At 36.6% G+C, this 12,479-nt stretch overlaps 2 protein-coding genes across 3 annotated transcripts in view; one reads left to right on the top strand and one right to left on the bottom strand.

The window, feature by feature from the left end:
• Nucleotides 1-1,752: 1,752 nt before the first annotated feature.
• LOC129417176 (coiled-coil domain-containing protein 177) lies at nt 1,753-7,979 on the top strand. 2 transcript variants are annotated; one of them, XM_055171676.2, is made up of 3 exons: nt 1,753-2,070; nt 2,994-6,172; nt 7,249-7,979. In XM_055171676.2, the coding sequence occupies exon 2, from the start codon at nt 3,000-3,002 to the stop codon at nt 5,514-5,516; it is 2,517 nt and encodes an 838-aa protein (XP_055027651.2). In that variant the 5' UTR covers nt 1,753-2,070; nt 2,994-2,999; the 3' UTR covers nt 5,517-6,172; nt 7,249-7,979. The 2 variants fall into 2 exon arrangements, with proteins under 2 accessions (XP_055027651.2, XP_055027652.2); XM_055171677.2 differs by lacking the exon at nt 1,753-2,070 and adding an exon at nt 2,085-2,220.
• Nucleotides 7,980-8,035: 56 nt separating this feature from the next.
• LOC141349025 (pleckstrin homology domain-containing family D member 1-like) overlaps nt 8,036-12,479 on the bottom strand; it is a 35,226-nt gene continuing 30,782 nt past the window's right edge. The window contains exons 12-13 of the mRNA XM_073869164.1: nt 11,190-11,333; nt 8,036-10,072 (exon numbers count right to left, since the gene is read on the bottom strand). Of these exons, the coding sequence (XP_073725265.1) occupies nt 9,999-10,072; nt 11,190-11,333 (218 nt within the window). The 3' untranslated portion in view covers nt 8,036-9,998. The remainder of the gene's footprint in view (nt 10,073-11,189; nt 11,334-12,479) is intronic.

Genomic DNA, 12,479 nt, shown 5'->3' with positions numbered 1-12,479 from the left:
TGACAAGACAGCCACCACACTGTCTTATGTCACAGGCTTTCTGATAGACCACAGTGCACGAACGGGGTCAGATAAACTTACACTATTCCTACACTGGGTCAAAAGTTTAATGGGTCACCACCACCACCACAGATTCATCCAGTTATCTTATCCTATTCTTTGAAAAGCATTTGCTGGACAGTCTCTCCAGATGCCCAGGGAATCAAAACGCATCCTGGATTTGTTGGGATTTTACAAAATTACATAGAAATAAGTTATGGTGGAAATGCAATAACTCATTATTTATAATAATTCATGAACATTATGCACAATGCAAAGCTCATTATAAGATGTATGTAGCCCGTCATGTGTGTGACTTGCCATTTCATAAAAATGTGTTTGCACGTCACGTAAACTTATGTGCATGACGTCAAAGTGCGTGCCTGCTGCAGACGCTTCAAATAGGTTTATAATAAAAGAGATGCTCGCGTTTGCCAGATACTTGCTTAATCCCACGTGTAATCAGAGTTTGGTGTTAAGTTAGTGTCTTGTGAGTATTTCATGAACGTAAGCATCTCTTTTATCATAAATTCTTTAGACGCGTGTGCAGCAGGCACGTATTATGAGAAGACACATGATTCACATGACGCAAGGACACATATTTTGAAAGGAGGTGCAACACACACGACACTACGAACCTATTTTAAATTTGCGCCCCTCGGAATAGAAGTCACCGACCGCCACTGTTTCATGAATATGCACTTTTTTCTCAGGCAAATTTGTTGTCAAAAAACATTTTTGAAATGACAGGACACAAATGACTAGGATGGTGGAGTGTGAATGAGTGGGGTGAAAGTGTATAAGAAATCAATGTTACTGTACATTTTATGAACACAGTTGGTTTCTATTAGCCTATATTAGCTTTTATGTGACCTACTGTCCACTTCATTTTTATATTCTTATTTTACATTTTACATTCTTATTTTATTTAGGCAAATTAAGGCAAAATGTTGAATGCTTAAAAGTATCTTTGGATAAAAGCGTCTACTAAATGAATGAATGAAAATGTCAAATGTCAGGTGTAATCAAAATTCTGATACTAAATATTTATTATTATTATTATTATTATTATTATTATTATTATTATTATTATTATTATTCATTAAGAATATCATTAATATATTTTAAAATGTTAGCTAAAACAAATCAGTCCACAGAGTATTTATAGGCTACACAGGTTTAAAATATATATATATATATATGTTTAGGTCACCTAAGTTAAACTTAGTTTGATATTTTGTAACAATCTATGATATGAAATGTATTTGAGTGAAATGTAGTGTTACAAGATTCGGGCCACTAAGCAACGCAGTTTACTTAGACCCACTTGATCTTTATTCATATAGCGTCCCCTAGTGTACGCTTATACGTAATACAATAATGAACAGATGCTGTCAAAATGTTAATTCCACAAATCTGTAAATAGTAACTAAACAAATAAACATTTTTCACAAAACTTTACCAAAAATATGTTGGCATTAGGCTATTGCAAGCTGTTTTTTTTTTTTTTTTAAGGGGTGTACTATTATAACAAATGAATATCATTTTTACAATTTTAATAAAATGATGTTATAATGTTTTTCGAATACCTACCTACCCATTTACCTCGTTTTTTCATATTTTTAATTTCCTATTTTTTTGTACTTTTCTATACGTTTACAAAACGAATCAAAAAAATATTTTTAAGGGAAAATGAAAAAATTACAAGCAACACAACCCCTCTTCCCATCCTTGTCTTCACGTGACAGCGTTTCTTATTTACAGACATATTGGGCCCCACATTATCTGTACACTTTTCGCCGTGGGCAAAACATTCATAACACGGGGACAAAGAGCTGAACGTATGTGTTATTTTTAGCGGAGGCGGAGCGCGGATGCTTGACGGCCTGGATGCGAGTGTGTCAAACAGCAGGTGGAGACTGACTGACTGCTGGAGGAAACCGAACCGACCACAATGTAAAGCGCGTTTAATGAGGACGAGATAAAATATCAGTGACCCGATCAGCTCTGAATGCGTGGGACGTGATATTGGTAAGACCCTGTTCTGCAAACGTGAGATTTTGGGCAGAATTTCGTTTTGCGTTGCTTGGAGGCAACTGATTTCTAGCGCATTATTGTAATCCGATATTATTGCACTGGGGAACGTCTAAGAAGCATCTGCCGTGGACGCGATTTCAGACGGTGGTGTTTGTGTGTTTTTAGGTTAATTGTATTACGTTTGATGTTTCTTTTGACGTTTCTATACCATACAAACAACATCTGTCTTTTTGGGCCTAGAAAACTGTGGACGTTATATACTGTGTTCCTTGCTATACACATTAACGTTAGTGTCACTACTGTAAAGGGTGTATCTAGGCTTACATAGTATATTTTACACTATAATGAATAAAGTTGAGGCCTGCAAATATATAATATGTTGTAAATATGTTTATTATGAATCACAATCTTGAAATTTGGTATAGATCAAATAATTAATTGTTATGTACTATGTTATTTAATGATGTTACTGTATGCAACTTTAATGTTACTATTATTATTATTATTATTATATTAAAATGTATGAGTAGGGTGATCTATTTTTTTCTGATCATGCCCTGATTATGATGTGTAATAGTAATACAGGCTGGACATTTAAGTCATGATAGATAGAGAGAGAGATAGATAGATAGATAGATAGATAGATAGATAGATAGATAGATAGATAGATAGATAGATAGATAGATAGATAGATAGATAGATAGATCACATACGGAAAGCATAGCATAAAAATATGCATGCATGTGCAAGCTTTTCAGCATATTTCAACCTTAAATTTCACCCTTAAGCTTTAATCTCTATACAGAACACATTAACCCTTGTGATTCCATTCTAGACAATTTGTGTGTGGGTCATTCAGCACTGTTATTGCAGCATTGCAGTATTCATTCTCTCTGTCTCTTCTGTTGATTGTACAGCAAACCATGGTGGACCCACTGGAACCTGACGACCAGAGTAAATTCAGAGGGCCTCAGATTGAAACCCCCGCTGCAGCCTCTGAAGCCCCTTGTCTACCTGAGCCAGGTGATGATAGAGAGAATAATGTTAGTGTGGATCCCTGCCCACAAACAGAGCTCAATACTGAGTCCGTACTGAGCTCTCAGGAGCCATGCCAGCCACAAAGCAGTCAACCAGAAGAGCTAAAACTGCATTTGGACCTTTACAATTTTGATTCGCCAGCTGCAGAAGGTAGCCGGTATGTACTAACAAGCCCTCGCTCACTTGAGGCATGTGCACGTTGTGGAGTGAAACCGGTAGAGCTTCTGTCACGACCACTGTCGGATTTTGCCCGTGAGGCTCCAGGCCGCAGCATGCGCGTCGCCACAGGAATGTTTGAGATATATGAAAGAGATAGACACGCTAAACTTCGTCACTGCAGAGAAGAGAGAGAACGGATTATCAGAGAGGAGAAGAGACGGATTTTGCAGGCTGCTCTGAACAATAATAGTAGTCCACTGGCTTCAGAGAAGTCACCGCAAACTGTAAATGATGAATTGTCTCAGGAGAACAATAACAGTTTAACTAATTCTATCCCAGTCCCAAAACAGTCAATTGCTTGCATTGGTGTACCCAAAAAGCAAGCAGCAACAACACCTAAAAGCACAACACAAGGATTGGGAAAGTTGTCCACAAATGTGTCCACCTCCAGCTCTCCTCCTGTCACTAAAGCTAGTCCACTTAACTCTGCTAATACTGTTAAAGTAACTTCAGCAAAAAAGTCTAAATCCTTTGAAGCAGAATCTGAGAGAAAACCTCAAGGACCAAAGCCTTTAGCAATCCAAAAGCCATTGCATTCAGCTTCAGCAGGTCAAGGTCCAAAGAAAGTCTCCAGTACTCCAACAAAAACTGCAAATACTTTCCCCAGATCAGTACCTAAACCATCTTCTTTTCCAAGGACACCAACCTCACTTGCTCCAATAGTGTCAAAATCTGCTATCCAGAGTCCAGCCAATGACATCAAAAGTTCATTTGCACAACACAACGGACACGCTATTTCCAAATCAAAGGTTAGATGCAGAAGCCACTCTTTGGAGTCTTTGCAAAGGAGGCGTGAAGCATTTTGCTCCTCTACTGCTTCAACCACTAACACCACAACTACCACTTGTACCTCATCAGAATCCGCGTCTTCGTCCTATAGCTGGGAAGGGACAAGAGATCACTGGGCTAAGACGTCAAGCCCTCGTGCCCGCACTTTAGCTACCTTTAACTCACTGATGGGTCGCAGTCTGAGCTTGGGAGACCTTAGTCACTCTCCACAGACAACGCAAAAAGTGGAACGCATTGTAAAGGAGGTAAAACGCAGGGGACTTAAAGCTGTCCCAGAACGTGACCGAAAGATTGCTGCATTGATGCTAGCCAGGTACCAAGAGGAGGACATTATGAGCCAGACACGCTACGTAGCACACCTGCAATGGGACAGTGAACGGCGACTAGAGGAGCTGCGTCGAGAACGTGAAGAACGGGAGAAACAGAGAGCTGTGCAACAGTGTCAGCGTGCATGGCAGTCACAAGTTTCTACCCGGCAGCGCTGGCTTAATCAGCAGGAGCGAGTGGCTGCAGAAGCGAAACTTCGTCAAGTGGTGGAAAGTGAGGAACGTTGGCGCGAGCTGGCTGAGCAACAAGAGCGCAGCAGACTGCAGAAACTGCAACAAGCAGCTCGTGAGGAGAGACACAAGAAAGCGCTACAAGAACAGAACCTCAAAGCTCTGGAGGAAGAGCGAGCAGCCATACTTGAGCAGGAGAAGCTTCTTTTGAAGGAGAAACTGACCATTGCTGAGCTAAAGCGGCAGGAGCGAGAGCACCAAAGTCAAGAGGAACGTCGTGGACTCAACCGCGCTGAGAAGAGGCGCCATGCAGCTCTCATCCAAGAGATTGCGCGACGTGAAGCGGACGAACGGGAAGAAGCAAGGAGGTCCGCAGAAGAGAAGCTGAGCAGGTCTCTGGAGAACTACGAACAGATACAGGAACGCCGTGGGCAAGAGATAAAGGAGAAGGCTAAGCGAGAAGAGAAGCAGATCCAGAAGGCACGACGGGCCGCTGAGCTACGTGAACAGCAGCAGAAGGAACAGACAGAGGCAAAGGCTCGTGAGGCCCAAAAACGAGCACAGCAAGCAATACAAATAGCTGAAGAACGGGCACGAGAGAAGGCCCAGCGTGCAGTGCTGAGCAGGCAGGAAAAGGAACGACTTCAAAGACTTAACCGTCAACGTGTAGAGGAGGAGGAGAAACAGCGGCGGTTAGAATTGTTGCAGTCCATAGAGCGCAAACTGGAAAAAAGCGAACAGATTTTCAGAGAAAAGCGTGCAGTGTTGGAAAGCGCCAGATCGGTGGCACGTGCCTCTTTCCACGTGCGAGACCGTGTTCGGGAAGAAACTAATATGCGCACATTTGACAAGATGGCCCTGGAAGCACAGTTAAAAGCAAGTTTGGTTGAGAAGTGAGCCCTTCAGCTGTGCATCTTTTGCTTTCTAAATGCACATGTGTTTAGAAGTAAGCTGTGCTTGAGCCTACATACTAGTCTCATCACTAAACTACAACAAAATTGATGGACTTGCCCTCAAGTGTTGTAACCAACTTCATATATTTATTTCTTTACTCATGATGCTGCATCATTTTTATCATGACATTTAAAGAAATATTTTTATGTATTTGTATTATTTAAAAGTTAATCAAAGAACTTTCTATGATGTTTGGATGGTCAAATGTTGGACATGTTCGTTTTTTTTTGCAACTTGGCTGGCTTGTTGCATTGAGAACTGTACATAAAGAGGTCATTGTTTACAAGCAAGCTTGGCATTATGACAACAGTGATGGCTTTATTTCTTAAAGGGCATAAAGAAGGAAAGGGGACGGAAATCTTTTTATAAGAGTAAATTATTTTTATGGAGACTCTAGTTTAAGGAATTTATGCTGCAGTAGGGTCATCACTGACATAAACTCTAGTGAAATGCCGACAAAGCATTACAGCCTAGAGTAAGGACATGTCAACAAATGATCTCAGCACAGTGTAACTGCTGATTTAGCACAGAAGTCTTTGGTCAGCAACAGAACCGAATCAGTTCTCAAAATCACAATGACGTCCCTTGCATTCCTTCAGGTGTGTTCATTTGCAATCATTCTTTTTTTACTTTTTCTCATAAAGATCTTCATTTTTGGGCATGTGTTTGGAATGAAATGCTTGCTTACATAATGAATACTGTATACAGTGTCTACTATTTTAGTAAGTGTTACTTTAGGCTATATGAGACAATGGACCTTTCCAGCAGTGGTATGATGTGTCACATAACCTCATCATACTGAAAGCATTCACTGGCATCCGGTTATCATCTTGGCTATTGAATAGGACTTTGAAATAAAAAATAGGAGATGGGGGTGTCGGTTGTAAGCAAATTGCCATATTGCTAAAAGTGCCATCTCATCTTGATACAGATCTAGAGGACAGAAATGATTGAAAGCTCACATTGAGATCTGTGAGAAATGCAATGCAGTGTGCAGTTTTGGACACACCTCCCAGTAAATTCCTATGAGAGCTTAGACCACAGTGATGCCTGTCACACTAGCCATCTGTCACAGGATTTTTTTGTATTGTACAACAGTCCAGACCCTATACAAAACTGTTTTATTGCTATCAGATATTTATGTTATTCAAGACTAATTTTAAAACATTTACTCAAGACAGGATAAAACCATTTTAAGAGATTAAGAAAAAATATATGAAACATATGAAATATCTTATCAACTAAATTCAACTATGGTGAGGTATGGAGTGATTTATCAATAACACTTTACAATAAGTTTGTATTAGTTAACATTGAACAATAATGCTACAGCATTTCTTAATATAAGTTCATGTTAAGTTCAGCATTTGCTAAACATTTTTAAAATCAGAAGTTGTTAACATTAGTTCAAGCACAATGAACTAAAATGATCAATTATATTGGGATTACCTTGTATTAACAAAGATTAAAAAATGCTGTTTTGGTAAATGTAAATTGATATTTGCCAAAACATTCACTAATGTTAACAGATACAAATGTATGGTAAAGTGTTACTTATTTAACTGTTGTCATTGATTGTTATATAATCCTGTTTAATACCACAGCTCAATTAGTATTTATGAAAGCAAAGGTTTTATGACATTGCCTCATATATTATTTGTTTCTTCTAATGCAGGATTGGGAGTGAAGAAGATGTTGACATCCGAGGGCTGATTTAGTTAAATAATTCCTCGGAGGCTGCAAGAGACATTTCACTTTAATCACAAGCCCTTATTTCCTTTGTGACAATGACTCAGCTAAGCATGACGTACTTGGACGTGTTAATAAACACTGAAGCCATTTTACCAGCACCATATCCAAAAACCTACCAACACTACATAGAACAGCATTAAACCCCTCAAAAAAGTCTATATTACAGGTTAAATTTAATATGCTTTTAAATGAATTAAACAGTGGTGCTGATTACTCATTATGGAGAAGTCCTATACATGTGAAGATTTCATATTCCAATGTTATATAGATTGACAACAGAGGCTTAATGTAAACTTGTGAATCATTACAAGACTTAAATCTCCCAACGTGACAGAGTAGCTACAGGTTTATAACATTTCAATTTGTTAAAATTTACAAGATTAACCTCACTTGTAAAGGTCTTATGCAATGTTTCTGCATATTGATTTTAGCTGTAAAAGTTGCCAGCCATGTTATGACGATGATTGTAGCATTCAAAATAAGAATATAAAAGGGTATCTTATCAATTTAAATTTTTGGCTTAGTAACTCTCTTTGTAAGTTACTGTATGATTATTATTAAATACTGTTTTCTGTAAGTGCAATAAACTTTGTTACATACTATAGCCGGTAACACTTGAAGTGGTGTTCATAAGACATAACACCTTCATAATCATGACATGAACATAAAGGAGATTTTATGCACATTTATGACAACTGTCATTATGTCATTTGTTCAATTATGTCATTTTTAATGCAAGGATGACATTGTTAGAAATGTCTTTGTTATGACAACTTGACATTAACATATACGTCAGACATTAACTTGTCATGACAACTCGACATTACCAAGACAACATAACTGACCATTTTTTACAGTAATACAGTAATTGAATTTGTCATTAAAATGTCATTAAGTGTTAATACTCTGTCATAAAGTTTTGTAGCAATGTCATGAATATTCTTCAATTCATAATGTTTTTTTTTAAGTTTCCTCCATGTGTTTAAAGCAACACTAAAGAGTTTTTGCTCTTTGCTCCCCCTACAGGTTGGAAGCGGAATTGTCCATTACCACTGTCGTAAATAATTTAGCCTACTGCAGCAAAGCTGGCTCTGATTGGATTGTAGGTGCCGTAAAGCTAGTTTTTTTAGTTTTCATTCAAACTACAGAACCCGACGATTGGAAACTTCTTTAGTGCGGTTTTGGCCGATAGAGGGCTGCAAAGCGAATGTGAAAGTGCCGTTCACCCTGTTTCGAGTGGATGAACGACTGAAACTTTTTTGGAAACGTTATTTTAAGGTAAAAAAAACTCTTTAGTGTTGCTTTAACAAATAAAATCAATTATTCAATAATAATGATGACAATAATTAAAATTGATAAAATTATATTTTATTGCATTTGGAGTCCGATTCGCGTAAAATGAAACAAAAACAGTACAATAATGGGTTAAGCCATGCAGCGTTGGGTCCATATCGCTGGAAAAACTGTTAATTACATTAAATTAATTACATTTTCTTTCTCATTTTCTTCAATGTCAGAAAAGTTCTGTTAGTTTTTTATGGATTGTGCACATACATAAAGTTAAATATAATCTTTTGACGTGTCATGTCATAATTATGAAGGTGTCATGTCAGTCTTATGAACACCTCTTCAAGTAAAGTGCTATCCTATAGCCTACTGCAAGAAAATAAATAATAATAATTGCAAAACTTTATAAAAAGGTTGTTAGCATTAGGGAATGCATTAGCTATGAACAATGTAGTCCATCAGCATTTATTAATCCTTGCTAATGTTAGTTAAGGCCAGTACAATTGTTCATGTAAGTTCATTTTACATTAACTAATATTAACAGTTACAACATTTAATTTTAAAAATGTATTAGTAAATGCTGAAATTAGCATCAACTAAGATGAATAAATGCTGCAGAAGTATTGTTCATTGTTAGTTCATGTTAGCTAATGTACTTCATGTTAAAAAATACAACCTTAGTTATAAAGGTTTATTAAAAGTTATTATAAAAATGATAAGAAGCTTGTTCTAAAGGACATGCAGGTTGATATTCTACTTGAGTCCCAACAATACATTTTAGAAATGGCATTATGTTGTTTAAAAAAAATAAATTGTTTTTTTTAGAAATGTGTCATTTTACTTGACTGATTGCAAACAATGTTTACTGGACCTGTGTGTTGTTAGATAAGTTTATATTTTAATTTGACTCATGACATTGTTAAAATCACATTTTTAAATATTCATGTGAATACTGTAGGCCTAGTTACATTTATACAGAGACCAGGATGAAAAAAAATCTGTTCTCAGGGTGGTGTGTCAGTCCATGTCCATCTGGCAGAATATATCTAGTCATCACCCTGAACGTTTTTTGTTGTTGTTGTTGAGTGATGATCTTATACTGCCCCACAAAGGCTAAGTGCAGTAACTACGCAAACACTGAAACCGAGAAAAATGCCCTTAAAGTTTTTTACACCAGCAGGTCAAACATGTTACTGCAATTTTGGCACACACGTTTCTCTGAAATGGGACAAAATTGAACCAGGAGACTTTGTCACAAGACACATCAGTTCTCACAAAGCCCATTTCAACCCTTAACTTAATTTTGACCAAATGCGTAGTTACTGCGCTTTGGCTTTGTAGGGCAGTATAGGCCCGCTGTCTCAAACATCTATCTGAAGTCGAACATCAGGTGGTCTCTCTCAGCTCCTTAAGGCCGTGATCCACACCACGTGAAGAGGCAAACGACTGTGAGTGCTTCACTGCACACAAAAAAAGCATGAGATGATGAAGTAGGATCATTTAGTTATGAAACTTAATTTAATTTGAGTGCAGCACAAGGTAATGGTTTCCCAGAAACCTGCATGTGTCAGCTCCTTATAAAGTTAGCATCAACTAGTTTTCCAATAGTAGCTAAGAGCGGGGAACAAACTTACGCTTTTGATTTTGGCTCTATTATTAAAAAAATATTTAAGATAGATGAATAATTTTTATCATTACACACATCTTTGCTACAAATTAACACTTAAAGTTTGATTGTGGGACCTACCGTTATCGTACAAATTCCACCAAAAGTGACAGAAGTGCAAACGTTACAACTTACCCTATCTGTGGTTAATTGTAACAAACAGAGAGTTTGTTGTTACACCTGCTAGAAAATTTGGTTTAAACACAAATAATAAATAAAATTCTGTCGTAATACTAAAGGCGGATATTGTTTATATATACCCCTATATTAAATTAATGACCACACATTCATCCATCCATGATTCTTCATCTAACCATCCTTGTGAATCAATGCATATAAATATATATTTTTGAGAGGGATGCACAATTAAGACAAAAAAATCATAATTGTCAGTTATTTCCCCTGATATTGTATTAACAGGTATCATTTTTAAACTATTAGTATTTACATTGTTTTAATTTCATTATAATTGTATACATGAGGCTTAATTGAAACAGTGTGTTAGATTTATTGTATAGGACTTGATGTTACAACTAACCCTGCTGTGTAAAAATGCAGTTAGGAGTTGCAGTTGATGTTTCAGAATGGTGTTATGTTTAAGGAAATAACAGTGATTAAAATAATAGGTTGGATTTGGTGACTTACACATCCAACTCAGGAATCGAAAAAAAAAAAACAAGATGAAGAAATTTACTTCCATGCCTCCAAAACACTCTTTGTTCAATATCTTAAAGAAAACACATCAAAATTTTCACAAATTTACAGGAGATCATCTTCTGACAGTAAGAGAAAAAGACCAAAAGCACAGATTGCTTGGCCCTGTACAGTAGCCGTGTTACAATTAACCCTGCATTAGTTTGTTGCCAGCTCACCATACTGTGTTATAACATGTGAACGTGTGTTGCACTTACGCCAGTGCTTCCTAGAAGCCCGTCTCTGTATACGGCAGCTTTTGATGCGGCGAGCAGTGGCTTTATGCAGATATACGGCATTTTTCATGATGGCTGGTAGCTTGGCCTCTATCTCTGCAGCACTGATGCATTCCTCAAAGAATTCTGGGAGTACAAAGCACAACTTTATATTCATACATGCAATTTAGCAAAGTCAGGAGTGAAAAGTTAATGTTAAGTTTCTTCGTAGTTAACAAAAAGCAAAAGCATTTAAACTTTGAAATGTTTATAAAAATGGAAAAAAATAAATATTATCCATTACAAACCCCTTCACAACTAGTGATTCATTAGTGATCTGTAGAATGATGTACCTGTACCTGCAGTATTAAATGATGCTGAAAATGTATAAGGTTGGATGTTAAGTCACTATTATTTTTTAAATAAAAAGGAGAAAAATCATAAAAATATGAAATAACACACTGTTAGTAAAAATGTGACCCATGCTGGCAAATTGAGTCGGAATTAACAAATTTTCAAAAATGAGTTTTTTACAATTTGACATTCTCTATTAACTTTAAAACTTCAAAATGATGTATGATTTTTTGGAATCTGATTAAAAATCACTTTTAATAAAAGTCAAATTAAAGATTTTTAAAGGTTTTAATACAAAATCCATACCTTAAAATCACTAATAGAAAAAACTTATAGATTTGGCACACATAAAGTCAAAAACAATATCTATAGGAAAGATATACGTTCAACTTATTTCTTTTTTTATTGTTTCATTGATATTGAGAGAGAAAACTTTGATATTTATTGTAATCCAAAGGTCTAATATAATGTTACACATCAGTTAGGGGAGACCGGGGTTGGTTGTCACAATTTTTACTCATGCATGAAGTGCTCATCTTCAAAAAATCTTTCAGCAGTAATTCCTACATGAAATGAAACTTTGGAGTCTTGGCTTTAAATGTGTATACTTTTTACTTTTCGATTGTATTGTAACAGGAAGTTAATAACCATCAAAGACACTCTGACACAATGTGACAACCAACCCCATCACGGGGTTGGTTGTCACAGGGTATGGGGTTGGTTGTCCCTCCCTATAGAGGTTCAATGGGATTTCAATGATAAATTGGGATCTGAAAAGATAATGTGTAACTTTTTAGTTTTTTAAACTAGAAACTGCAAATAAGTTTTAATATGAATACCACCCCTATGATAGTTGTTATTAATGCCCCTTATGTTTAAAAAATGGGATTAAAGTGGGTGATCAGTTACTTGAATAGGCTTTATGCCCAGCTGCACTAT

The sequence above is a fragment of the Misgurnus anguillicaudatus genome, chromosome 7 (assembly GCF_027580225.2).
Source record: "Misgurnus anguillicaudatus chromosome 7, ASM2758022v2, whole genome shotgun sequence".
NCBI classification, from domain to species: Eukaryota; Metazoa; Chordata; class Actinopteri; order Cypriniformes; family Cobitidae; genus Misgurnus; species Misgurnus anguillicaudatus.
The sequence above is the reverse complement of the archived record's forward strand: the minus strand, read 5'-3'. Positions and strand labels throughout refer to the sequence as shown.